The sequence below is a fragment of the Hyaena hyaena genome, unplaced genomic scaffold (genome assembly GCF_003009895.1).
Source record: "Hyaena hyaena isolate Hyena2069 unplaced genomic scaffold, ASM300989v1 scaffold_15, whole genome shotgun sequence".
Lineage (NCBI taxonomy): Eukaryota > Metazoa > Chordata > Mammalia > Carnivora > Hyaenidae > Hyaena > Hyaena hyaena.
The window spans coordinates 4,373,796-4,401,053 of NW_024080647.1; the positions used below are offsets into that span (position 1 = coordinate 4,373,796).

The window sequence follows — 27,258 nt, forward strand, 5'->3', positions numbered from 1 at the left end:
ACACAGCCTATTCTGTGCTCTGGCTGAAAGGATGGATTTGCGAAAACATTGCCTCCTTATGCAAGATGCTTTTGTTTTTGTTTTTTTTTTGACCTCTGAACTTTTTATTGGCCTCCTGCTCCCCCAAGTGTACCCCGCTTCTGCTGCTTCAGCGCCTCAGGACTTTGGTGTCATTGGTCTCAGACACCACTTTGCTATCCACGATCCTGTGGGTGGTGGTCTTCTGGATGGTTTGCAAGGAGTTGCTGGCATCCAGGGCGTCACCCAGACTGAAGTCCTCCCTGTCTTCCAGCAGGCGACGGTAGGTGGCGATCTCAGCCTCCAGCTTGACCTTGACATTGAGCAAAGCCTCGTACTCCTGGGCCTGCCGCTGCCCCTCTGTCCGGGTCTGGGCCAGCTCTGACTCTAGGTGCAGCAGGACCCCGTTAAGCTGCTCCATCTGCAACGCCTAGCGGGTCTCCACCTCCCTCAAGCTGTTCTCCAAGCTGGCCTTCAGGTTTCTCATGGAGTTCAGGTTGATCTCCAAGGACTGGGCCGTACATCTCAGCTCCGTGAGGGTCGTCTCAGCTGCTCCTATCTCAGCGGTCTGGGAGGTCACCACTGTGGTGCTTTCCTCAATCTTCTGGGACCAGTACTTGTCCAGCTCCTCTCGGTTCTTCGCCAGCTCGTCATACTGCGCCTGGGTGTCCGCCATGATCTTGCTGAGGTCCTGAGATTTGGGGGCATCCAACTCCACGGTCAACCCAGAGTTGGCGATTTGGTTTTGTAGACCCTTTACATCCTCCTCATGGTTCTTCTTCATGAAGAATAGCTCCTCCTTGAGAGCCTCGATCTCTGTCTCCAGCTGCAGCCGAGTGACATTGGTGTCATCAATGACCTTGCGGAGCCAGCCCATGGATGTCGCTCTCCACAGACTGGCGCATGGCCAACTCCGTCTCATACTTGACTCTGAAGTCGTCGGCAGCAAGACGGGGACTGTCAATCTGCAGAACGATGTGGGCATTGTCCACAGAATTTGCAAAGATCTGAGACCTCAGATCCTCGATGGTCTTGAAGTAATGCCCCCAGTCTCTGGCCTGGGGTCCCTTCTTCTCCAGGTGTTCCCGGATTTTGATCTCCAATCTCTGATTATCAGCCTCCAGGCTCCTCACCCTCTCCAGGTAGGAGGCCAGGCAGTCATTCAGGTCTTGCATGGTCTCCTTCTCGCCCTGGATGCCCCCTATGCCTGCCAGAGCCCCAGCCATCCCGGCAGCCATGCCCCTGAACCCCCAGCCTCCCTGGAAGCTAGAGGAGCGGGACACGGAGATCCGGGAGCCTGAGCCCCCAGCGCCTGCATAGACGCTGGCCATACTGCTGACCGGCTGGACCCGGTGGCTGGGCGACTGCACCGAGCCCATGGACCGGTAGTTGAGAAGGTGGAGTGGGTGGTGAAGCTCATGCTGTTCCAGGAGTAAGAGGAGAGGCCAGGACTCAGGCTCGGGCCACCTATGCAAGATGCTTCTGTTTGAGTTCTTGTCATTGCAGAAAAAAATCAGACTCAAAACAATTTACTTACTCATTACAAGTTGGGTGACCTTGGACAGTTACTTAAATTCTTTCAACTCTGATTTCTCAGTTTAAAACATGGGTAATACCTACCTTGCAGAATAGAAATACATATAGAATTTGCCCAGGGACGTGCCTGGCACATAGTAGGTACTCATTAAGTGCTAGCTATTACTGTCAGCACAGCCTAGTACTGCTATAATGCCTTCTTTGGGTCTGCAACAATATTTTCTCCTCTGGATGGCAGCAGTAGCTTGCTGAGATGCCTTTAGACCAACAGGAGGAAAAGAATTTTAGAGTGGGAAAGGTTCTATAATTTAGTAACTCAAAATTTCATTTAAGAGGGACACCTGGGTGGCTTAGGTGGTTGAGCATCCAGCTCTTAATTTCAGCTCGGGTCATGATCCCAGGGTCGTAGGATTGAGCCCCATGTCAGGCTCTGCACTGAGTGTGGAGCCTACTTAAAATTCTCTCTCTCTTCCTCTGCCCCTCTTCCCCACTCGCATGCTCTCTTTCTCTCTCTAAAACAAAACAAAGTAAAAATATTAAAAACATATAAAATAAAATCTCAGAATTGGAAAGAATTTAGAGATCAGTTCGTCTAACCTTGGGACTCATTTTACTGAGAAGGAAACCACACTAGAGAGAAGAAATGTCTTGCCCAAGAATAGAAATCAGGTTTCTTAACTCCCAGATGATAATGAATTATTAATTATAAGTAACTGTATATAACTTGTTTGCTATGACCTTTGTTCATTAGGGAGCAAGCTATAGAGAAGACATGTCAGCATTTTTCTTGGGCAGTTCCAGAATCCCCATCCTATGTCTGATCCCCATAATTCAGTGTGGTGTGTATCTGACACGGACTGGGTCTGGCGATAAGGAAACAGTATTCATTTTCAGTCTTGGATCTCAGCATAATTTGATATACAATGCTGACATATAATGTATCCCGGACAGCTTTAAAGGATGGTGTTCCAAGAACTGGTATTAGTATAAAAAACTAATTTGTTTCCTCTTTCACTTTTTCACACATCCATGGTTTCTGGGTAGAATAGAGGTAATTCACTCTGGTGGGTTAAGTGGATGAGGCATTCTAAGTGGAGGGAAAAGTATATAAACATCTAGAGGTTTGAGACCTCATTGGGTATTTGGGGCCCTTTGAGAGAGCCTGACCTTCTCTCGCCTGTGGACCTTGGACTTTAGTTTGAAGGCAGGAGGAAGCCATTAAAGGAAGAGCAGGGTTTAGGATATGAACATAGTTGCTTTTAATTATTATTCTTTTTTTCTTTGAGAGAGAGAGGGAGGAACAACATGAGTGGAGAAGGGGCAGAGAGAGAGAGGAAGAGAGAGGATTCCAAGCAGGCTCCAGGCTCCCCAACATGGGGCTCGATCTCACGATGTTGAGATCATGACCTGAGCCAAAATCAAGAGTCAGACACTTAACCAACTGAGTCACCCAGGTGCCCCTTAATTATTTTTAAATCACACAATAATATATGAATACATTCTTATATAATTTCAAACACTAAATCTAGGGATGCATGGGTGGCTCAGTCATTTAAGTGTCTAACTTGGGCTCAGGTCATGATCTCACGGTTCGTGGGTTCAAACCCCACATTGGGCTCTGCTGTCAATGCAGAGCCCACTTCAGATCCTCTGTCTCCCTCTATCTTTGCCCCCCCCCACTTGCTCTCTCTCTCTCTCTCTCTCTCAAAAATCAAAATGAAAATGAAAACAAATACTAAATCTAAAGCCAAAGTTCTTTCCCACCCTTCCATCCTCTGGTTTTCCTCAGAGGAAACATACACTATTCCATATGGTGTATATACATACATGCATAGGAAATACAGCTAGGATTATTTTGCACAAGTGTTTTAAAACAAATACTATCCTACCAAAAGATCAATTTGAAGGACAGAGCTTGGATTTGGACAATTCTGAGAACCAGCTGGCCATCTGTTTACTTTGCTGGTGTTCACAGAGTATTTTGTGAACATTCCAGTTTTTAAGTGAGATTCTCACACAGGAATTGGTGCTGTGGGAACCATCTGGAAGACCCCAACCATGACAGCTGCAAACGCTCAAAGCCATATCCACTGGGTCTGCCTACACTATGGCCTGCCCTGGGTCAAAAGTTTGCTCCCTGCAGTTGTGCAATTACAGGACAGCTGGAATTCACAGAGATTAAATGTTCTTTGTTCAGATTAGGGAATGGTTAATGTGCCTGCCATGTGTTATAGAACAACTGAATATCCAGACATGACCATGGGGTCCTTTTCTCAGGATAAAAAAACATTCATTACTTTGGGTTTGATATTTTACACTGTAACAAAAGTTCACAGGCAACAAAAAAATCTACATAACAAAATGGCCTTTCATTATCAACAGTCAAGTTAAAAATTATTATCAAACTAACAGAATAAACACCTCTAATTAGGCATATCCATAGCTTAAATCAATTAGGGCTTTACTAAAGTGAGGTCTGGGGGTGTGGGACATAAGGAATCCAGTGTTAGTGATACGTGTGGATAGATTTATTTATTCTCTCATTAACTCACTGGATATACATTTAGTACCTACTATGAGCCAAATCACGTACTAAGACACTGGTTAGTCTGTTCCTTTTGCCCTAAAGTTCACGGCCCACCTGGGGAGAAGTAAGTAATGTAATGAGTACTCATAGTGGTCTTTACATGCAACTGGTGGTTTGCCAATTATTACATTCATTAAACTATTCCAAAGTGTTGAAAAAGCCACAAGGTTAAAAATCTTCGATAGAAACATGCCCTATACACTTATGTGGTACTTATAATAAATGACCACTTGCTATGACTGACTAGAAATTCTGAAAATAGTGATGGGGTGGGGAGCCAGAGGCTAACAAGTTACCGGGCTCCTGGGGAATGCATCAAGATTTGTCGAAGTTCTAGACTAGGGCCCCAACACTCATGAGCAGGAAAGCAGAGGTCATGACTAAGGATGAAGTTTACTCAGATTCTCCCCTGACCTTAATCCCATAAATAGTTGCCTGGGTAAGGGCAAAAACCAAAGGCCTTTAAACAGGGTATAAGCTTTCCCTAAACAGATTAGGGCAGGCACTTTCAACAGGACCTTGTTGCAGGATCACAAAAAGACTTCAAACAAGATTTACATGTTATCCAACTTTATCATACATTCTTTCAGCAAACTGCAAACGTTTGTTTTACTGAGTAACCTCCGCCACATTTCGCTTAAGTAGAAAGTGTATAAATATATTAATATTCTCTATACTTTTAAAGGGAAGTGATGCAGGAGCTGGAGGCTTGATGGGAGAATGTCAGCACAAGTCTGCAAAGTGCTGTGAGGGGCGTCACAGCGGAGGACGACGGAGGGCGTCTATGGTTGTGCCAAGAGGAAAAAATCTTGCCAAGCAAAGAGAGTACACAGCGCTATTTACTAAAGCCAGTGACCCAGAGGGGGTCCCCTTAAAACTTCACGTGGCGGAGAGAAAATGGTCCGCACCTGCTTCACCTGCAGGCAGCAAACTGAAGGCAGGGCGAGATCCCAAGGGGGCAGGCGACCCCTTCTGCCACTCGCACAATCTCTCCCTCGGTGCCCACATCAAATGGGTGACTTAGAGCTGACCCAAAGGGAACTCGAACATCCTCCCCGCGCCCGCCACCACGTCCAGGGCGGACGCCGACTCCCAACCGGCAGGATGTACCGAGCCCGCTATGAGCCTCTCACCTCGGTCTCCATCCCGCCCTGTCGTCATGGTGACTGCCCGAGCCACGCAGCCCCGCCCCTTCCTCATGACGTGGCCCCGCCTCCTCCGAACCCGGAAGCGCGAGGCTCGCGCCCACTGTGCGAACCGTTCGGGAGGGGGGAGCGCGGCAGCTGAGGCTTGCCGGGCGGCGCGCCCCGCCTCTTGGAGGCCCGCCCTCCAGCTCGCCCCCACAACCCTGAGGGCCTGCGGGTACTGAGCGCTCCGGCAGTCGGTGACCCAGACTCAGCCGCCTCCCCGGCCCGTGCTCTACTGGAGGGAAGAGCCGCCTTGGAGAGGAGGCAAAGGGACGTGGGGGAGGCCACGGCAGGTGAGGGGTGGGAGAGGCCCTGGAAGCGGGGATGTGGGTGTGTGATGTGTATAGGTTTGCAGGTGGGTGTGTATGTACTGTGCGCGGCTGCCTCTGTCGGTATGACTTTGTTAGTGTGGCCCCTAGTGGGCCGGTCCATGTGATCATGCACGTGATCGCATGTCCATTTGTGTATGTGTGTCTGCCTATCTGTCTGAGGTCAAGTTTGACTTCCTGGGGTGGTCGCTATACCTGTGACCCTGCCTTTTTTGTGGCTTTCACCGGTGGGACTGGGAGAGGATGGGGTCTGTGTTTGGATCATCTGGGGGTGGGGGTGGGGGTGCGGGGCGCTTGACCTGGGCATACTGTTGTAATCTGGTCCTAGGGATACACTGCTGCAGCCCAGGAATATGTTTTTCGACTTTTAAGAACTCTGAGCAGAAGCTAGTTATTTTGGAGATTGCACCTCAGCCTGAAAGTGACAAATGTCTTTGTCATTGCTGAGTACCAGGTGTGAGACTTGTGAATGGGGGATGAGAAAAGTAGCAGGACTAGAGTGTTTTGCTTTTCCTCTTCTGGCTTTCCTGGGGAGTTACAAATTCTGCATTTATGCTGCTGCTTTGTCTCCTCGTACGATGTTCCAGCTCCAGTAATGATTCAAGAGACCGAGGAGTAACTTAATAGCTGTGTGCAAATTTCCAAGAGCTTTTATACCAAGACAGTGTAAGATGAGGTGTCACAGAAAAACTGTCAAGTAGGCAGCTTTTCCTCCCATGAGGTTTAGACAATAATGGAATAAATTCGTGAAGGAAAGAGGGATAAATGTTCCCCTAAAGAAATCTGAAGAAAGGATAGCTGTGTAGTGGTGTGGTGAGCTATTGAGACTTGCATTTAAAAAGCCAACTCCATCGCCTAGAGACTCTCAGGTTCTAATATTTAGTTACTGCTGGTCTGAATAATCACAGACCGTCCATATGTGGATCAACTACAGATTGAGATAAAGGATCCAAAAACCTCTTGACTAGTTAATCTGGTTATGTGGCTTAAACACTTTTAAAGATGATTTCATTGATTGTAAACTGGCAGCTTCTGTTGAATCCCTGAGGGGTAAGTGCATGTGATTGCTGATGCACACTCACAATTGGCAGTTTTATTGTCTAGCACCACAAAGGCCAGAGAGGACTGACTGTCCAAAGTACTCCCTGAGGAGGGATTTCTTTAGGCAAGATTAAGGCTGATCTCTGCAGCCCTTTTCCCACCAGCATGAACAGGTGCTTTTGTTTTTGTGAAGAATTGAATTGTGAGAGATCAAATCAGTCTTGAGCTCCTCCTCTGCATTCTTTCTTATTTAATACTGACCAGTCTGGTCACAATCTCAGTTAACCTTTTTTGCCATATATAGAATATTCCTCTTGTGACTTGGAAAATTATACCCCTTTAGTGAATGAAAGAGAGTCCGGAGAACAAACTTCTTTTCATACCACTCACAGCTGCTTTCTCTTTGCAGCAGTGAGCTTTTTCTTTTCTTTTAATCTTTTTTTTTTTTTTTAACTTAGTTGTCAGTTGGTCAGATGCAACATTTGGTATCTATCTTACCTTTCATGTACTGCCAAACTAGCACAAGTGTTAAAATCACTTGCCTCTACAGAAATTTCATCACAGTTGGGTGGAATCTCTCCATCCAGTGAGATTAGTTATAAAATGTTACACCGAGGTGGTTGTGAACAATACCGAGGACTGTGGTAAGGCACATCTTTTAACTTATTGCTGTGGGAAGAAGTGGATGTCAGTGAATGTGTGTGCCTGTGTATGATCTGTATGTCTGTGATAATTTGGTTTGTACTTTGCAGCCGATTCCAAAACTGAATTAATTTATCCCAAGTTTGGCAAATCAAGAAGCTAACTTTCTGACTTTAAGTAGCTTAGGTATTTTATAAACCTACAGAGTAGATTCCAATGGCTTAGATTTTTTTAAACATGTTAATATTCATTAAGGGAAAATGGATATGCAAAGAACAGTTTTCTTTATTCCAGGATGAATTATAACTACATCTGTGCACACCGGTTTCAGCATAAGACTGGCTAATGATATTCTTGGTACTTTTGAGAACAGCTTATGATTTTAACGAACTTTTCTAAAATTACCATCCTAGCCTTGAGAGAGCAGACCATTATTGCAATGTCAAGGTTGTAAATCAAGTTTAATAATGGATGTCTACATCTCTCATCTCCTTGGGGTTTAGGAGCCCCCCCAAGATTAGAGGTAACTGTTATGATTGCTGAGTTCCTGGTACTCCTGAGTCGGCAGATGTGGAGGGCCAAAAAGGAGTCCCCAGCTCCTGGCCAGTCCAGAGAACCCCACCCCATGACCAACCATTCAAAATAACAATTCAGAGTCAGCCCAGGAGTTAAGTCCAATGGTCTTGAATACATCCTAGCCCTATTAGGAAATCCAGACTTGCCCTGGTGGTAGAGGCCAGGATGTACAGCAAGTATTTGGATCCTTCCAAACCAGGGGGTGGAAGTTCCTCATTTGGCAATAAGAATCTGCAATAATTTCAGGTTCCTGTTATGACATAACACAGGAGGGGCAGCCTTTCCCTTGAAGATGCCCAGCCACTCCAAAGCTGTTCAATCCCTGGGTCAGAAGAGACTCTAGGATTGCCTGATCCAGTCTCCTTAGGACAGTCATCCATGTAGTCAACAGATAATGCCTGTTCTGTGCCAAGCACTGTTCTAGGCTTTGGAAATACAGTGGTGAAATAGTCATAGATGAGAAAACAAGCCCAAGGAAGGTCAGTGACTTTTCCAAGGTCACTATAAAAGCTTAAAATCACTAATCTCACAACAAAAGACTGCATATTTCTTCTAAAGACACATGTTTTGTTGCTTGCTGGTTATAGTGCCTGGCATTTAATCATAGATCTTTCAGAGAAGGGCGTATCACATTTAATCATATCGAGAACTGTATTAAGAATTAGATGTGAGGTTCTGAAGTTATGTTCCACTAGAGTTAGATTTATGGCATTTTGTGACTTGATCAGGAAGCAGGCTTCTGTTACCCCCTTTCTCTAGTATGGACTGTTCCCTGAAATTCTCTCATACATCTTTGTTAAAATGGATTCTTAAGCTAGTGTCAACACATAGGTGACGGTACTGCAGTTTGGAATCATTTACCTAGGACAGGCAGTCTGGTGTCAGAATACACTGTCCTGCCTCTGGTCCTAGCTCTGCAATAGCCATGAGATCGCTGGTAAGTCGTTTAAATTTTCTTGACCAGATTCTTCATCTGGAGGAACTAAGAAAGAGTAATTATCTCTCAGGGCCCCCTCCTGCTCTGTGACTATAGGATTTCACCAAATTGTTTTCTGTAGTTTAAGTATATACTGACAAGGTAAAATAGCCCATTTCCTTGGTTTTACTGTTTAAAGTATTGTTTTTATAGCTAGAGCAGACTCTACATTTGGTTCTAATGTAAACATGAATTCTTGACATGAAACATCACATGCTTTTATTTCAGGGTTAACCTCCATTTCAGCTAATCATGGGAGAGATTAAAGTCTCTCCTGATTATAACTGGTTTAGAAGTACAGTTCCCCTTAAAAAGGTATGTATGGTTTTACTACACCTCTTATTTGCAAAGTCTTGTATTGTTTTTGTTTGTGACTTAGATGTTATGCCTTAGCAGTGTTTGAGAGTAAAGGTTATTGCCAAATATCAGGAGTCTGGGTTGCAGGGCATAAAGTTCACCCCTTTTTTGTCAAGTGCAGTGAACTCTTGAGACACATTCGAGAGTAAAAGTGGGTATGATTATACTCATTTTATAATTGCTTTTGTGTATTCAAGCTAACAGGAAAATGTGTACTCCGTAGAGTTTAGTGGAAAGCTTGCAGCAAGAGCAACTATACACTAAGTGCAGTCAGATGCTATTATAAAGCCTTTTCCTGTTCCTCAGGTTTAAGATTTTCAGTGGGTCACATTATAGGTCCTCTGTAATGGTAGTCCTCTTCAGGAAACCTTATTTGCCCGGGATGTCCAAAAATCCTGAGAGTTCACAGTGAAGTTTGACTGTTGGCTTTGAGTCCCTAATTAATCCCAAATGTTTGGGGATCACACTGGACAAAAGCTAGTTAAGTCACAGAGTCACAGAGCAAGGTCTTTGCTGATCCCTTTGAAGGCGTATAAGATGAAAATCATCTATGTCTCTGTTACAGTCATTTTGTCAGGTAGGCATCTGTGGAAGTGCAGTGCAGGTTTGAATTAACAACAAAACTATGCTCCTTATAGAAATTTGAGATGCAGTCCTCCAGGTATAACCAGAGTATCTGCTAGACAATTGGCACTGTTGGAGGTCAGCAGATACCTTACTTAATTCTTCCAACAGTTTAACAAAGCTGGTAGTGATGTACCTCTTTCGCAGATGAGAAACCCAAGGTCCAGAGAAATTAACATGTTAAAGGTCCCTCAGCCTGGTAGAATCTGCATTAAAATCAAATTAATCTGGCTTCACAGTCAGAAGTACTTGACTGCTTACCAAAGAGAGCCACCCTTCCTTCTGCTCCCTGGGAAACTCCTGCCCATGCTAAATGTTAATTCATTCTTGCCGTCCCTCTACCTTGTCCCTTCCCCTCAGATAATTCATGTGCGCTCATCGTGATGGACTCACTTTCTTAGCAAGCTAATCACCAGACTCCAAACAACCCAAACTTCTGTAAATATTCTTAGAAGTAGTTATAGGGTCGTTTCATTGTGTGATTTTCTCCAGTTGTGAGATCAGTTTGGTCCACAAGTCATGATAAGTTTGCTTGAAATCTCATGGTGCTAGATTTTAAATTATCAAATAGATATTACATCTTCTGAGGGAATTCTGACAAAATTGCCATTCAGAGAACTCTGAGAAAATTGAAGTGATAAACAACTTTTAAGTATCTATGGCTTATATTCAGAACATACTATGTGAATTATATCTCAGTAAAGGGGGGAGAGAACATGCTATTTCTGTTATTTTTCTTCCAAATGAATTATTATTTCTAGAAAATTTCGGAGACCTAAATATTCTTATCTCATATGAATTCTGTTATTACAAGATTGGGATTTACTGTGTGCGCTGCCAAAAGCCATTAAGAGATTTTTACCACAACCATAGCCAATAAATAAAGAAAATAAAAAAAAATAAGAGCAAAATTGTGTGTGGCAAGATACAAAGGGCAGAACCATGAGTATGAGATATTACTGTCATCATCTGTGACCTGGGAAGTCTAAAAGGGAATTGTTAGGGTCCTCTGGATGTGCCTTGCCCCATTTGTCTGCTCCCAACGATGCCAATGATCCCAGTCAGTGTGTTACCATTTATAGTGACACCAGGGACCAGAAGATAGAGCCTGGAGGCCTTGAATTTTTTAGTGTAAAAGTAGGATAAATATTGATTTGCATTGGCAAAAGTTCAGGCAGTTTATGTACTCTTCCAAATACCACCAGAAAGTCAGCCACAGAAAACAAAAAGTAAACTATCATGCAGTGAATAATAGTAATATCTAACAGTCACTGTTTGCCAAACTCCGCCCCGAGCACATGATTGTCTCAGCTCACTTAATGCTCATCTTTTTTTCCTCTTGGGTTAAGAACCACTAATTCAAGAAGGTTTCTGATGCCCTTCCTCCTCCCAACCCGCTTTTCCCAAGAAAGCCAGTTTTTCCCTCTGCCCACTCCCTACACCTGACTGACTGGTTTGAAACATTCTTCCAGAACAGGGACACCTACAGCTTCTGTGTCCTTCCTCTTTTGCAAAAGTCCCCCCCTCAGAGATGTGGTGCAGATGAGGTTCCAGAACCATCTCCTGAGTAGTACCATCTCTCCCTAGTTTGTCCGTAGGGCCTGGAGTCTTTCCTCCCCTCTGGGCAGCGCTGGAGAATGACTCTGCAAATTGCCTCCTACCCACACACAAAGCCAGAAGTATGGGGAAGAAATAAGATGCTGATTACAGAGTTTACTGTTTAATGGTGAACAAAATAGGCTTTATATAATCATGGATAGGAAGGAAAATTAAAAACTGATTTTAAAAAGATCTTTATACTCTTTGGAAGAGTATAAGGCAATTCTGTACAGTATGTTAGCACCTAGAAGGAAAAAGAGACCCAAGCAGTTTATTATACATGCTGGTCTGGTGTGATTCCTAGGGTACCTTGTAACACCCAAGGCAGTGGCATTAAAAGTGTCACAGAAATTATAGTGTAAAGTAACAATATCAAACCAAGTCCATAAGGTTTTCCATTTTTTCTTACAACTTTCCCTCCAGATTATCGTGGATGATGATGATAGTAAAATATGGTCGCTGTATGATGCAGGCCCCAGAAATATCAGGTGTCCTCTGATATTTCTTCCCCCTGTCAGCGGAACTGCGGATGTATTTTTCCGGCAGATTTTGGCTTTGACTGGATGGGGTTACCGCGTTATAGCTGTAAGTATTATTGATTCAGTATTACAGTTCAAGTCCATATTTTGTGGGGTTTTTTGGTTTTGTTTTGTGTAGTTGGGTTTTTTTTTTGTATGTGGGTGCTTCTGTTCCTGATTATAGTAATGGGCATTTTTTTTTTTAGGTGAGCTAAGAGTGTTTTCCTTTTTTAAAATGTGAAATGAAGCCTTTGGAAGGAAGGCGATACAGTACATGGACATACAGAAATGCAGAGGGGACAGACTTCTGTTGAAACCTCTATGCCCAGCTTTTATATACATTCTCTTAAGTCTGAATGGTAGGAAGCATTGTCCTTGTTTATAGATGAGGAAACGGAGGTCTAGCCATTTTGGTGATTGTGGCGGGCCATGGCCACTAGGTGGTGGAAGTCTGAGTCTTCTGACTCCATTTCCACTTCTGGTTCATTACACCACTGCCTCCAGGGGAGCTGAATGTGCAGTATTATACGGCAGAGGGGTCTGTTGACATTCAGCTGACTGAAAGCTTGCTTTAATGTAAGTCTTTGACAGTTGGGATGGGGCTTATTAATTAGCCCATACTCTCAGTATTTACTTAAGTTTTTTGTTTCTGTTATTTTATCACTGAATTTAATCTAAATCTAGTTTCCCATTGATCATACTTGAATCTCTTCTGAAAGAACAGGGTAGGTGAGGAAGGCACTGTTGTTCACGATGCCTCGACTGTGTAACAACGGAGGCTGATCAGGGGCTCCTGGGTGGCTCAGTCGGTTGAGTGTACAATTCTTGATTTCTGCTCAGGTTTGTGAGATCGAGCCCCACACCAGGCTCTGCACTGACTGTGGAGCCTGGGTGGGATTCTCTCCCCCCCCTTCTCTCTTTGCCTCTCTCTTTCTCTCTCTCTCAATAATAAATAAATAAACTTTAAAAACAAAAAACAATGGAGGCTTCTTCTCAGGAAGGAGAAACTCTTGGGCTTTGGAGTTGGCACTGGTTTTAGGAGCTGGAATAGTAACATGTAAACGGGTCTCCCTGTGGGAGTATTATTTACTGTGTGAAAGAGAGAAAGTATGGACCAGAGCTCTTCTCTCGGAAGGTAACTAAAAATTCTACTAGGTTTACCACCCTTTAGGCCACGTGGAACAAATCCCGTTCTTCCTCCTGACAGCCCTTCTCGAGAAAACTAGTTTTTGTCAGCCTGCTGCCTTCCCCCAGGTCTTTTCTTCTCAGGAGAAATTCTCCACATTCTTTGGTCATTCCTCATATGACATGTTTTGAGTCTCTGCAACATAATCCTCCCTTGTTCTGGGTTTCCATAATTCCTCTTGGTGGACGGCATTTCAGGAAAGCGGGCTGGCAAGCACGCTTATCCCGGCCCTCCACAGCCTAAGACACCACAGTACCTTTCCTGGTGGCCACTGTCGATCAGTCAGAGAGAGGAAACTGAGCTGCCACAGGCATCTCTCCCAGTTCAGAGCAGTGTCTGAAGTGGACTGTGTGTTTTTTTGCTCCAAGCTGGCAGGTCACGATTGTTTTGCCTTCTGGTTAGATATTTCTTCTTGCCCCCAAGCTTCTTGATGTGGGGTTTCCTTATTTCATTAGCTAGATAATGAATCAAGAAAGGGCCAGGGGTGCCTGGCTGGCTCAGTTGATGGAGCATGCAACTCTTGATCTCAGGGTTGCAGGTTTGAGCCCCATATTGGGTATAGAGATTACTTAAAAATAAAAAAAGAAAAGAAAGAAAAGGCTAGTGGTGTCTTCAAAGTTTCTTTGTCCTTATGTGCCTAACCCCATGATGTTGTTTTATTTATGTATTTATTATTAAAACTTATTTATTTTTGAGAGAGAATCCCAAGCAGGCTCCACAGTCTCAGTGAGGAGCTGAACGAGGGGCTTGAACCCATGAACCATGAGATCATGACCATAGCCTGAACAGATGCTTAACAAACTGAGCCACTCAGGCAGCCCTACCTCATGAAGTTTTAAAACTTACCACATAATTGTTAGTATCTAGCAATTGAAAGGTACAGGTACTTTTGTCATTTATATTTTTATTGAGATAATTATAGGTTCGCCTGTAGTTGTCAGAAATGATACAGAGATATCCCTATTATAATTTGCCCAGTTCCTCTCAATGGTAACATTTTACAAAACTATAGTAGAATATCATAACCAGGGTATTGATATTAATACAATCCACCGATTTTATTCAGATTTCCAGTTTTACTTGTACTCAGTTATGTGTGTATATTGTATACAATTTTATCACTTGTCTTGGGTATAGATATTTTTTTGGGGGGTATAGATATTTTTAAATTAAAGGCTTCATAAAAGTATCTTTTTATAATATAATAGCTTTCTTTTCTTTTTGTGTGTGTGCGTGTTTGTTTATTTTTGAGAGAGAGAGACAGAGCACAAATGGGGGTGGGGGCAGAGAGAGAGGGAGACACAGAATCTAAAGAAGGCTCCAGGCTCCAACCTATCAGAGTAGAGCCTGACGCAGGGCTCTGTCCCCTGAACTGTGATATCATGCATGACCTGAGCCAAAGTCAGACACTTAACTGACTGAGCCATCCAGGCGCCCCATAATAGCTTTCTTTTCTATCATCTGACTCCAATTCTCAAATTATCTACTAGGGAGTGGCTGTTCTTCATTCTGTCAGAATAGTGAAATCTTACCCACAAATGAAATTTTTATTAGTAAAATAACAGAATTACATCAAATCTAAAATTATCCTGTTACATACATCATAGTATCAATTCCAGCAACTTGTTAATGACAAAATGAATCTAAGTACTTAAAACAACTAACTTGTCAGACAGGTTTTGCTTATTATGAAAGAGAGTGGAATTCTTTGGTGACAAGCTGGAGTCCCATAGAAAGGAGGTAGCGACTTGTATTTCTTTTTCTCCTCCACATCAGCTTTTATAGGCTACCTAAGGTCCAGCACCATACTTTTTCGGTCACAAATAAAAGTACAAGAAATCAGATATAATGCCTAAGTCAATTAAGAAAAGAGGAACAACTTATGTTTAATACTCCCTTCAAACAATGCTGCCAAGAAGAGAGGGAATTCTCCTTAGACAGGATTTTATTTCGAGTTCTCCAGAGCTATACTTTTAGAATTAAATTGGATTAAAGGGAAAACATTTTTTTACTTGGAAGGGTTCTGCTCTATTCACCCTTGAACCTTAGAGTTTCTTAGCTATTTGGAAAGGAAACAGGTGTGAACTGAAATTATTATTCACATAATATCTCTTATGTGCTATTCTTTTTTTAAATTGATCTGTTAGGGGGGCACCTGAGTGGCTCAGTTGGTTGAATGTCAGACTTCAGCTCGAGTCATGATCTGACGGTTCTGAATTCGAGCCCCACATCAGGCTTGCTGCTGTCAGTGTGGAGCCTGCTTCATATCCTCTGTCCCTCACTCTCTCTGCCCCTCCCCTGCTTACCCTCTCTCAAAAAATAAATAAAACATTGAAAAAAATAATAAAATAAATTGGTCTATTAGGTAAAGTGTGAATTTTACAGTTTAAGAGAAGGTGAGAGCTAATTTCACATAGTATGAATAAGGAGCAGAGCTTAAGCAAATAAATGCTATTATGCGAGTCCTAAATTTTGCATATATATATATATATATATATATTTAATTTTTAATGTTTATATATTTTTGAGAGAAGAGTGCAAGAGGGGTGGGACAGAAAGAGGGAGACACAGAATCTGAAGCAGATTCCAGGCTACGAGTTGTCAGCACAGTGCCTGACGTGGGGCTCAAACTCATAAGTCATGAGATCTTGACCTGAACTGAAGTCGAATGCTTAACTGACTGAGCCACCCAGGCACCCCTATATTTATTATTAATAATGTTATTATTTCAGTTGCAGTATCCAGTTTACTGGGACCATCTTGAATTCTGTGATGGATTCAGAAAACTTTTAGACCATTTACAACTGGATAAAGTGAGTACCCTAAAGCTGAATATGTACAGGTGATTTTAATGCAGCATTTACATTGTAAAGCCTGGTGTTATCTTTATTTTGTTCTTATGTGATACTTCTTTTGATATATAATTCACATACCATACAATTTGCCCTTTTAAAGTGTGTGAGTATGGTTTTTATTATATTCACAGATAGGTATGATATATATTTATATATAAACATAAATATATTTTGTATATAAATACATATGTAATATATCTAATATATTCACAGATAGGGTCAAGTTTAGGATATTTTATTTTCAACACAAAAAGAAACCCCATATTTATTAGCAGTGACTCCTCACCCTTTCTCCCCTAGCCCTGACAGCTTAATCTCCTTTCTGCCTGTGTAAATGTACCCATTCTGGGTATTTTAGATAACTGGAATCATGCAATATTCCTCTTTTCTAACTGACCTCTTTCACTTAGCATAACGTTTGCAAGGCCTGTCCATGTTGTAGCGTGTATCAGTACTCCATGCCTTTTTATTGTCAAATAACATCCCACCATATAGGTGTGCCCCATTTTATTTATCCATTCGTCCATTGATGCACATTTGGATTGTTGTCATTGTTTAGCTATTAGAAATAACACTGCTATGGGGCGCCTGGGTGGCTCAGTCGGTTAAACATGACTTCGGCTCAGGTCATGATCTCACAGTTTGTGAGTTTGAGCCCCACATCAGGCTCTGTGCTAACAGCTCAGAGCCTGGAACCTGCTTCAGATTCTGTGTCTTTGTCTCTCTGCCCCTCCTCCACTCACACTCTGTCTCTCTCTCTCTCTCAAAAATAAATAATGAAACATTAAAAAAAATAAATAACACTGCTGTGAACATTCGTGGATACATGAATGTGGACATGTGTTTCTGGTTCTCTTGAGTTTGTACCTGGAGGTAGAATTACCAAATCATAGTTTTCTTTTTTTTTTAATTTTTAAAAATATTTTTATTTATTTCTGAGAGAGAGAGAGAGACAGAGACAGCATGAGCAGGGGAGGGTCAGAGAGAGAGGGAGACACAGAATCTGAAACAGGCTCCCGGCTCTGAGCTGTCAGCACAGAGTCCAACACGGGGCTGGAACCCACTAACTGTGAGATCACGACCTGAGCCGAAGTCGGACGCTTGACCAACTGAGCCACCGAGGCGCACCCCAAATCATAGTTTTCTTAAACATAAATTACAAGTTGTTTCATTTTCTGGTATAATCTGTGGATAATATTTTCTTACCTTGTATTTGCATGCATGAATTGTTTTCTTGATGGGATGTGTAAGTTGTACTTATTAAATGCATTGTTTCCTAAATGTCTAACTGCTATTGATATTTTCATCTAAGGACTAGTGATGACATTTTATTCTGTGGTTGGTGAGAAGTAAAATAACTTTTTTTTGCGGGGGGTGGGGCAGATTTATGTTCCAGAGTGATCATTGTTGTAGTATCCTTCTTGTGTTTGTTTGCAATTAGGTTCACCTGTTTGGGGCTTCTTTGGGAGGCTTTCTGGCCCAGAAATTTGCTGAATACACACACACATCCCCCAGAGTCCATTCCCTCATCCTCTGCAATTCGTTCAGCGACACCTCCATCTTCAACCAAACTTGGACTGCAAACAGGTAAGAACGTGAACATTTGGCCAAAATTCTTAGGATTTTCATTCAGTGGAATCTCGAAAATGTTGGCTTTTGGGGTTTGTTGTTATTGTTGCGCTAAGCAAGTGGGGAGGGGTTGTATCTACCTCTGTCTTTTGAAACTGCCCTGGCTTTTAAAATTAGAAACAATCACCTTTGCCAAAGAAAAGAATGGAATGAGCTCTGAATTTAGCTATTTCTGTTACTCTGAATTATGAGTTAGCTTTGTTTAGTATACATTCCTGTGCTCCTAACAGTTCCTCTTCAGCTGCACATGTAACTAATATAGTGTCCTGTTTGTTCTTCTTACTATGTTGTTAAACAGTTCTATATATTGACTGACACCGTGTCTTTAGGCATCTGGCTTCCCCCAGTTTTTCATCATGTTCTACTGCAAATCTTTGTACAAATTGCTTTTTTCCTTCCCTTTCTGGGTTATCTCCTTGAAATGTCTTTCCAAAAACAGAGAGAATACATTTTGTCACATACCAGCACATGTTTTGCACATCATGACACTTTAGCATTAGTCTGCTTTGAGAAAGATGGAAATGGGGGCCTGCTTCGTGGGGCCACCCATGGGGCGCTTGTTTCCTCTGAGCCCTCCTTTTATTGAAGATTCCATTTTAGGGGCGCCTGGGTGCCTCAGTCGGTTGAGCATCTGACTCTTGATTTTGACTCAGGTCATGATCTCATAGTTCATAGGATTGAGTCCCATGTCAGGCTCCGCTCTGACAATGTGGATCCAGCTTGGGATTCTTTTTCTCTTCTTCTCCCTCTCCCCGCTGGGGAAAAAAAAGAAAAAGAAAGAAATGTTATTGAAGATAACATTTTATTTATTTATTTTTAATTTTTTTTCAATGTTCATTTTTTTGAGAGACAGAAAGAGACCGAGCACAAGCCTGGGAGGGGCAGAGAGAGGGAGACACAGAATCCAAGGCAGGCTCCAGGCTCTGAGCTGTCAGCACAGAGCCTGATTTGGGGCTCAAACCCACGAGCCTCAAGATGGTGACCTGAGCTGAAGTTGGACACTTAACCAACTGAGCCACCCAGGCACCCTGATAACATTTTAGGTAGTTTGATAAGTATCTAATAGTACCTTAAAGCTAACTTAATGTAATTTTTTTTTTCATTGCTAGCAAGACTAGACTCTACCCTAAAAGAAAAAGCCCTGTGAGTAAACATACCTGTATGATCAGGTTGATTTTCACAGAATGCTCTAGGTAAACATTGTTTTCATGATTTTCACATTTCTTTAAAATTACAGGTAGAGCATGAGACCCTTGATCTCTGGATCATGAGTTTGAGCCCCACATTGGGCAAATAGCTTACTTAAAAACAAACTGTACTCTGTTCTTCTTAAAAGCTTTTTCTGATGTTATCTCAGTAGTTTACTAAGCATTTGTACAAAAATTTCTTACATGCATTAGCTACAAATAGTTCACGTCCAGACAATGCACTAAAGCTCATTGATTATTTTTGATGATTTTTAATGTTGTTTTTACTGTCACAAGCCAAGACTGCCCCTACTTTGTTTGTGCCCGTGCATATGAGCTACATTTTGCCAAATATCTGAGTGCCTACTATGTGCCACCCGTTGAGGCTACAGGAGCAAGCAAAGCCAACAAGGTCTATGCCTGGCAGAGGGTACCTAGGCGACATCGCCTTGAGAAAATAAGGAAACCCTACGGGTGGGATGGAGAAAGGTAACAGAAAGAGGGCCAACTGGCCTTGTGAGGGAGGCTCAACTTCCAACAAGCCAGTCCACTGAGAACATGTGTCAGAAGGTGGTCTGCACCTTTTATAAGTTATTTTCACCATAGGTTTAGAGAAAGTAGTGTTTACTCTATAGAATGGCTCTCAACACTTCTAATTAATGGAATAAATATCAACTAAAAATCACATACAGAAATCCATAGATTGAATTGCCTTGAATTAGCCCAATTGGATCTACTAGTAACAAACTTTGGAGGTATAACAGCTCTTTCATTTTGCTATTTAGAAATATCAATCAATCAAAACATGATATAAACCTGAAGGTTGAAGTCTCAGTTTTTCCATTTTCTAAAGGAAATAGTTTAGCCATTGGAAATAAGGCCAAATAGTAAATAATAATAATAATGATGATAAATACACAGAATTATCAAAATGTCTACCTTGTGTAAAGATACTTGAAATACCACCTATAATTATTCTAAATCTTCAAATAAAACTTTAATCATATTAAACCATAACTCTTTGAGAGCTCAGGAGAATGTATATAAAAACAAGATTCTTTAAAACTAGTTCTTTGGAAGAAGAGACAGGTCTTTTTTTCTCAAGATCCCAAGAACCTGGCTAATAAAAAGTCTCAATATTGAATAAATATTTGCTACTTTTGTGTAATCTTGCAAACTTAAATTATCAGGTCCTTGTTTTACAGCTTTTGGCTGATGCCATCATTTATGCTCAAAAAAATAGTTCTTGGAAACTTTTCATCTGGCCCAGTGGACCCTATGATGGCTGATGCTATTGATTTCATGGTGGACAGGGTAAGGATCATGGTATTGGGGTGGGGACACCTTGTACTAGGAATTTTCGTGTCTCCTTGGTTCCTGACGACATATCTGTCACATTTAGTATTTATTAGAGATGTTTGCTAGACAGTCTTCCATGTTAACTTTAACTCACCCATACAGATATGAATGTTGGTAAGTAATTCATCAGAATCACTTGGGGGGAGCTTTTAAAAATACAGATTCCAGGGGCACCTGACTGGCTCAGTCAGGATAGCATGGAACTCTTGCTCTAGGGGTCATGAGTTCGAGCCCCACGTTGGGCATGGAGCCTACTTAAAAAAAAAAAAAATGCAGATTCTAAGGCCTCTCTGGCCCATTGAACTGGAATCCCTGGGTGTGGGATCTAGGAACCTATATTTTTACTCTGTTCCCCCTCTTTCTCCTTGAGGTGAGTCTAAAGTAGCAGGCTTGCATTTTAGGGACTACAGGGCTAGTGACATCTGTCTGTCACTTTTGAGTTCTAGGAAGTGGCTTGCTGCCCACAGGCGCCTGGTTGAAGAAGCAGTTCAGGTTGAGGGCTATGGATGCCAGGTTCCCAGAATAGAAAAATGCCACCACGTGGGAGGCCCAGTGGATGGTCTTGCAGATACATTGTATTTCCTCTTTGGTGATCTTTCTGGACACACGATACCACCTTTGTAAGCACAAAGATTATCTGTGGACTTAATAAAAATGTTAGAAACAAAATTAATTCAAAAACTGTGTGTGTTTTATCCTACAGCTGGAAAGTTTGGGTCAGAGTGAACTGGCTTCAAGATTAACCCTGAATTGTCAAAATTCTTATGTGGAACCTCATAAAATTCGGGACATCCCTGTAACCATTATGGATGTAAGCTTCCTTTTAAGTCAAATAGATGCTTTACCCTTTTAAATGTATATATATCAAAATCCTCATAAGTATTTTCTAATTGTTCAGTGTGCCTCTTCAAATGCTGCCTTGGATTTTTCTTTTATACCCTTCTCCCACCCACTTTTTCAGTTCTAAAACAATTAGTGTATTGTTTATCCTTTTTTTTCCCTGATAGGAAAAACACCATTAAAGTAGGAATAAACATAAGCAAACATGAGAGTCCTTACCCATTCTGATACAGTTTTACTATTTTCACCAACAGATACTGTACTTTAGATATTACACATCCATGAAGCAAAGAAAAGTTGCCTCGTGGGGGCAGAGAATCAAGAATTCCATAAAATCAAATTAGCACAAAAGCTTGCTGCTTTTGTGCTCTAGTTGTGATAAAATATATGTAACAAAATCTACCATTTTAACAATTTTTAAGTGTATAGTTCAGTGGCATTAAGTATATTTACAGTGTTGTGTGACTGTCACCATCGTCCACTTTCAGAACTTTCATCATCCCAAACTGAAGCTCTGAACCTATTAAACACTAGTTCACCATCCACCCCCCCCTTCCAGACCCTGGGACCCAACATTATGCTTTCTGTCTCTATGTATTTGACTATTCTATGTACCTCACATAAGGTACATAGACTATAAAGAATCACATAATATGGGTACTTCTGTGTCTGGCTGAATTTACTTAACAGAATGTCTTCAAGGTTTATTCATCTCGTAGGTGTATTAAATGCTGAATAATATTCTCTTGTACACATATACCACATTTTGTTTATCCAGCCATCTGTTGATGGACATTTGGGTTATTCTCCATCTTGGCTATTGTAAATAATGCTGCTGTGAGCATTGGTGTACAGATATCTGTTTGAGTACCTACTTTCACATCTTTTGGGTATAGACAGAAGTGGAATTGCTGAGCCATATGTAATTCTGTGTTCACCTTTTTGGGAAACCGTGATATCATCTTCCACAGTGGTTGTACCATTTTACATTCCCACCAGCAGCGCACAAGGGTTTGAATTGTTCCACATCCTCCCCAACACTCGTTATTTTCTGTTTTTTGATAATGGCGATTTTAATGGATGGGAAGTGGTATTTAATTGTGGTTTGGGCTTATTTTTTAAAATCATATAACTATTTTGCCTCACAAATTGATTTATTCCTAAATTCAGATGACATATTTTTAAGAATTGATTTTTGTCCAGAAATTATCCATTACAAGCATGTAAATAATAACTTTTCATTCTTCACTGTAATCTCTACATTCCAACATTGACCATGACACAGAGAGAACGTTTCAGTACTGTTGGTAAAATATTCAGTACTCACAGTACATTTGCTCCGTTTGCCCATCTTTCAAAGCTGAGCTCATGTACCCAAAGCTTGGGTCACTAAAAACCGTGTATAAGCTTTAGGCAAGTTGGAGATGTTTTGTGTGTGTGTGTGTGTGTGTGTGTGTGTGTGTGTACGCGTGTATACGCTTCATTAAAAAAATTACTTTTTGAAAACTTGTTTGAATGTGTGTGTGTAAACATAAGTTTATTTTGGCAGTAAAAGATGTCTAGAATCATACACTCCATATTGCATGGTGGTTCCCTCAGGAAAGGATCTGGACTTTTTCTTATACTCATAAACTTTTGGTGTGTGTGTGTGTGTTTTTTTCCCACTGAGCATATGCTACTTACGTAACTGTTTTTAAGTAGTAATAAAATGTAAAAGTTCTTTTGGGATTTCAGTGATCTTTTTGAAATTAACTGGCATTTTCAATAATGATTGTTCACTATTAATATTCTTTTAATTCAGTTAACTCTGTTTGAAAAAATTCATGGTAGACTTTTCCCCCAAAGAATGCAACGACAAAATCTGTAGCTTATGTTAGAGATAGAAGTCACCAGGGACCAGTAGGAGGAGATGGCCCAGGCTGGCCAGGGTTCAGCAGTGTCTCTTCACAAGAAAGAAGTGCTTTGGGAAGCACTTTCCATGATATGGAAAGAACATATTAAAATACCAGCAGGTTTCAGCCTTGTGTTTTTTTTTAAAAGGTATTTGACCAGAGTGCACTTTCAACCGAAGCTAAGGAAGAAATGTACAAACTGTATCCTAATGCCCGGAGGGCTCACCTTAAAACAGGAGGCAATTTCCCATACCTGTGCCGAAGTGCAGAGGTGAATCTTTATGTACAGGTAAGTCCCAGCTTGGAAGCCAGGGCACTTTGAACCCTCGGTGTACAGTTTGAAACACAAAACTGTTTTTTTTTTTTTTTGATGGTGGAATGAAAGAACTATAGAATTCTCTGTAGAAATGAGACATTTGTGGGGCATCTGGGTGGCTCAGTCGGTTTAAGCGTCTGACTTCAGCTCAGGTCATGATCTCACAGTTCGTGGGTTCGAGCCCCGCGTTGGGCTCTGTGCTGACAGCTCAGAGCCTGGACCCTGTTTCAGATTCTGTGTCTCCCTTTCTCTCTGCCCCTCCCCTGCTCACACTGTCTCTCTCTCTCTCTCTCTCTCTCTCTCTCTCTCTCTCTCAGAAATAAGTAAAACATTTAAAAAAAATCTTTTTAAAAGGAATGAGACATTTGCTGATAAAGTGGTTTACATTAATAATTTATAGCAGACTTCAAGCAGGTATATTAGAGACAGTCAGGTAACTCTCTACCTACCATCTCTTTTCTAAGAATAGCAGGACTATATCCACACACCCAGAAGTAGCCATTTGGTATGATGTGACCTTGCCTTCTGGGTACAATGAATTCAATCAGAACAGGATACCAGATTCATGAAGCAACTTCCTGATCCATTTTTAATGCATTAAAAAACACACACACAAAAACTAACAAAAATTGCCACTTTGCCCTCTACCTTAACTGGATATATATATTTTTTAATGTTTGATTTATTTCTGAGAGAGAGAGACACACACAGCATGAGCAAAAGAGGGTCAGAGAGAGAGGGAGATACAGAATCTGAAGCAGGCTCCAGGCTCTGAGCTAGCTGTCAGCACAGAACCCAACGCGGGGCTTGAACCCATGAACTGTGAGATCATGACCTGAGTCGAAGTCAGACACTTAACCAACTGAACCACCCACGTGCCCCATAAATGGATCTTGAAATAACAGTGAGAGGTGCGTGGGTGGCTCAGTTGGCTAATCTTCCAACTTGGGCTTAGGTCATGATCTCATGGTTTGTGGGTTCAAACCCTGCATCAGGCTCTGTGCTAACAGCTTGGAGCCTCGAGCCTGTTTCACATTCTGTGTCTCTCTCTCTCTCTGCCCCTCCCCAGCTTGTGCTCTGTCTCTCTCAAAAACAAATGTTTTATTTATTTATTTATTTTCATTTTTGTTTATTTTTGAGAGAGAGAGAGACAGAGCATGAGCTGGGGAGGACCAGAGAGAAAGGGAGACCCAGAATCTGAAGCAGGCTCCAGGCTCTGAGCTGCCAGCACAGAGCCTGACGTGGGGCTCCAACTCACAAACTGCGAGATCACGACCTGAGCTGAAGTCAGACACTGACTTGGACACTTAACTGACTGAGCCACCCAGGTGCCCCTAAATTAAGATTTTTTAAAAATTAAAAATAGCAGTGAGAAATTACTGCTTTGGCAATTTGGCAAGAAGTATCAAGAATTTCAAAGAACAGTCACATCCTTTGGTCCTGTCATCTACTTGTGGCAATGGATCCTAAGTAGAAGACCCTAAATTCAGAAAAACTCGATGCCTAGAACCCTTCATCATAATATTATTGCGAACAGCAGAGGACTCATAAACTTACTGAGTCACAGCAGCAAGACAGGAGGGTAAACAACTACTTACAGAGCAGTGTGCCACCATTTAAGATGTTGATGAAATTTATAGGAACTTGGGAGAGACCTGTTACATATTAAATAAGGAGCAAAGATCCCAAATTGTAGGTTTTTAAAAAAAATGTTTATTTCTTTTGAGAGACAGAGTGAGAGGAGGAGGGGCAGAGAGACAGGAAGAAAGAATCCCAGGCAGGCCTGCACTGTCAGAACAACCCAACGTGGAGCTTGAACTCAGAAACTGCGAGACCATGACTCAGGGCAAAATCGAGAGTCAGACGCCTAACTGACTGAGCCACCCAGGCGTCCCTCAAATTGTGGTTTTTAAAAATACTTCTTTGACTTTTCTGTGTTTTCCAGTTTTTCCCTTATTAGTACGTATTACTCTGTAATTTTAGAAGCATAAAATATTTATATGCCATAGTGACATTTAAAAGAATGATTCTGTGTTTCTACAGATACATTTGCTGCAATTCCATGGAACCAAATATGCGGCCATTGACCCTTCGATGGTCAGCGCTGAGGAACTCGAGGTGCAGAAAGGCAGCCTCAGCGTCAGTCAGGAGGAGCAGTAGTTGTGGTGTTGGCTGTTAATGCTGTGTGATCCAGAGAGTTCTCGTACAATCATGGCGTCAGTGCCCACCCGGTGGCCTCTCCATCTGGCTGTCAGGTTCACCGGTTATCACTGTGTTTGGAAGTAGGACTGATTGTCGTCTTTGTGACAGGCGGCAGCTCTTCTAAGCCAGTGTAACTGTTCCCTCTTCGGTTTTTTTAGCTTTCAAATTTGGGGAAGTACTTTTGAAGACTCCCATTTTAAGAATTGTGAAAATTTTGCTACCAAAAGTCATCACCACTGTGTTCTTAAGCGAATATTAATTTCTGAGGTTTGGGATTTTGTTTTTTTTTGTTTTTTTTCTTTTATTTCCTCCTTTCTTTCTTTTTATGTTATTTGCTGTAAATGCTGCACATACAGATTGTGTATCAGAAGGACTTCGGTTATTTTTATGCTTTCTTGGTTATCAAGTGCCAAGCTGTCACCCCACCGTGTGCTCTCCTGCAACATCAACTACTTCTAATTTCCAGTTACACAGAATCATTTTCAGTTTTATCTGTTGCCTTTCTAGCCATTATAGTTATTTGGAATAAAAATTCAATTTCACTGAATGGCTTTGGTGATTATTGTAGCTGCCCAGCTGGGCTACATAGGTGTAGGACTTTCTGAGAAACAGAGCGTGGTGGTGGTGGCCAATTCCATGTGACATTAGGTAAGTTACATAATCTCTCTAAAGTGCAGTTTGCTCATTGTAAAGTAACAGCAGGTCTCACTTACTGAGGTGTTACCATGTGCCAGGTACTTTTCATACCTTTTTTCCCCCTCAATGGGAATGTCTCTTAAATCTCTTTTAAATTTTTTTTTTAAGTAGGCTCCATGCCTAACATGGGGTTTGAACTCATGACCCCGAGATCAAGAGCTGCATGCGCTACCTACTGAGCCAGCCAGGTGCCCCAAATCTCTCTTAAACTGTATATTTTTCTTTCTTGCCATTAATTTATTGAAGAAACAGGCTCATTTGCTCTATAGAATCCCCACGATCTAGATTTGGCTGATTGCAGCCTCATGGTGTCCTTTAACTTGTTTCTGTGTCCCTGGTATTTCCCATAAACTTGTACATACATCTAGAATTCAGACTCAAATTCAGTCTTTTTGGCCGGAACGTTTCATAGGCAAGGCTGTGTGCTTCTCTTTATGTCACATCAGGAGGCACATAACATCCGATGGTTTCTCAGTGGTTAAGATTGCTGGGTGGGTTCAGACATTGTCAGCTGGATCCAGTCATTGGGAAATTCCACTGATGGTTTAGCTGCCCCAGCTGATCACAGCACAGATGCGTTTTCATTAGAGGGTGCAGAACAGTGAAGATAACTCTAAATTTTGTCATTCCATTTATTAACTAGAGTTCTCTGATTAAAAACAACAACAAAAATCTACCCCTCATCAACGATTTGGTTTCTCTGAGGTACAACTGAGACAAGAAAAGCATCATTGATGCTTCTTTCCCTTTAAGTTTTCAGAATATTGAGTTAGCCATCCTGTTTCTGACTTAATCCCCACCACCACCCTGATTAAACTGATTTTACACGTGAGGTCATGGGCACTGGGAAGAGCCAAGAGACTTGCTCAGCATCACACAGGAAAGGGCAGAGCGGGGATATTAACTTGGGTCTGACCATCCCTAAAACCAGCGATCTTTCCACATAGGCCAGTGTCTGCTCTGACTGTCTTGTGACTCGAGAACCGTCCTGAGTTATGGGAAGCACCTGGGAAACCATGAGGGTAGAGCTTAATGTTTTTAACTGTTAGCATCTGAGGCTACTTCCCAACCAACAGGAGCTCCTGTGGGCAGAGCCAGGCCACACA

General features: G+C 41.9%; 1 protein-coding gene and 1 pseudogene across 2 annotated transcripts; one reads left to right on the forward strand and one right to left on the reverse strand.

Moving 5' to 3' along the window:
- Window positions 1-115: 115 nt before the first annotated feature.
- LOC120221813 lies at window positions 116-1,453 on the reverse strand (annotated as a pseudogene).
- Window positions 1,454-5,363: 3,910 nt separating this feature from the next.
- Window positions 5,364-26,003, forward strand: SPG21 (SPG21 abhydrolase domain containing, maspardin). 2 transcript variants are annotated; one of them, XM_039219326.1, is made up of 9 exons: window positions 5,364-5,621; window positions 9,121-9,207; window positions 11,896-12,057; window positions 15,909-15,989; window positions 17,473-17,618; window positions 20,053-20,161; window positions 20,910-21,017; window positions 23,087-23,227; window positions 25,298-26,003. In XM_039219326.1, the coding sequence occupies exons 2-9, from the start codon at window positions 9,145-9,147 to the stop codon at window positions 25,412-25,414; spliced, it is 927 nt and encodes a 308-aa protein (XP_039075257.1). In that variant the 5' UTR covers window positions 5,364-5,621; window positions 9,121-9,144; the 3' UTR covers window positions 25,415-26,003. The 2 variants fall into 2 exon arrangements, with proteins under 2 accessions (XP_039075257.1, XP_039075266.1); XM_039219335.1 differs by lacking the exon at window positions 9,121-9,207 and adding an exon at window positions 11,461-11,599.
- Window positions 26,004-27,258: the final 1,255 nt, after the last annotated feature.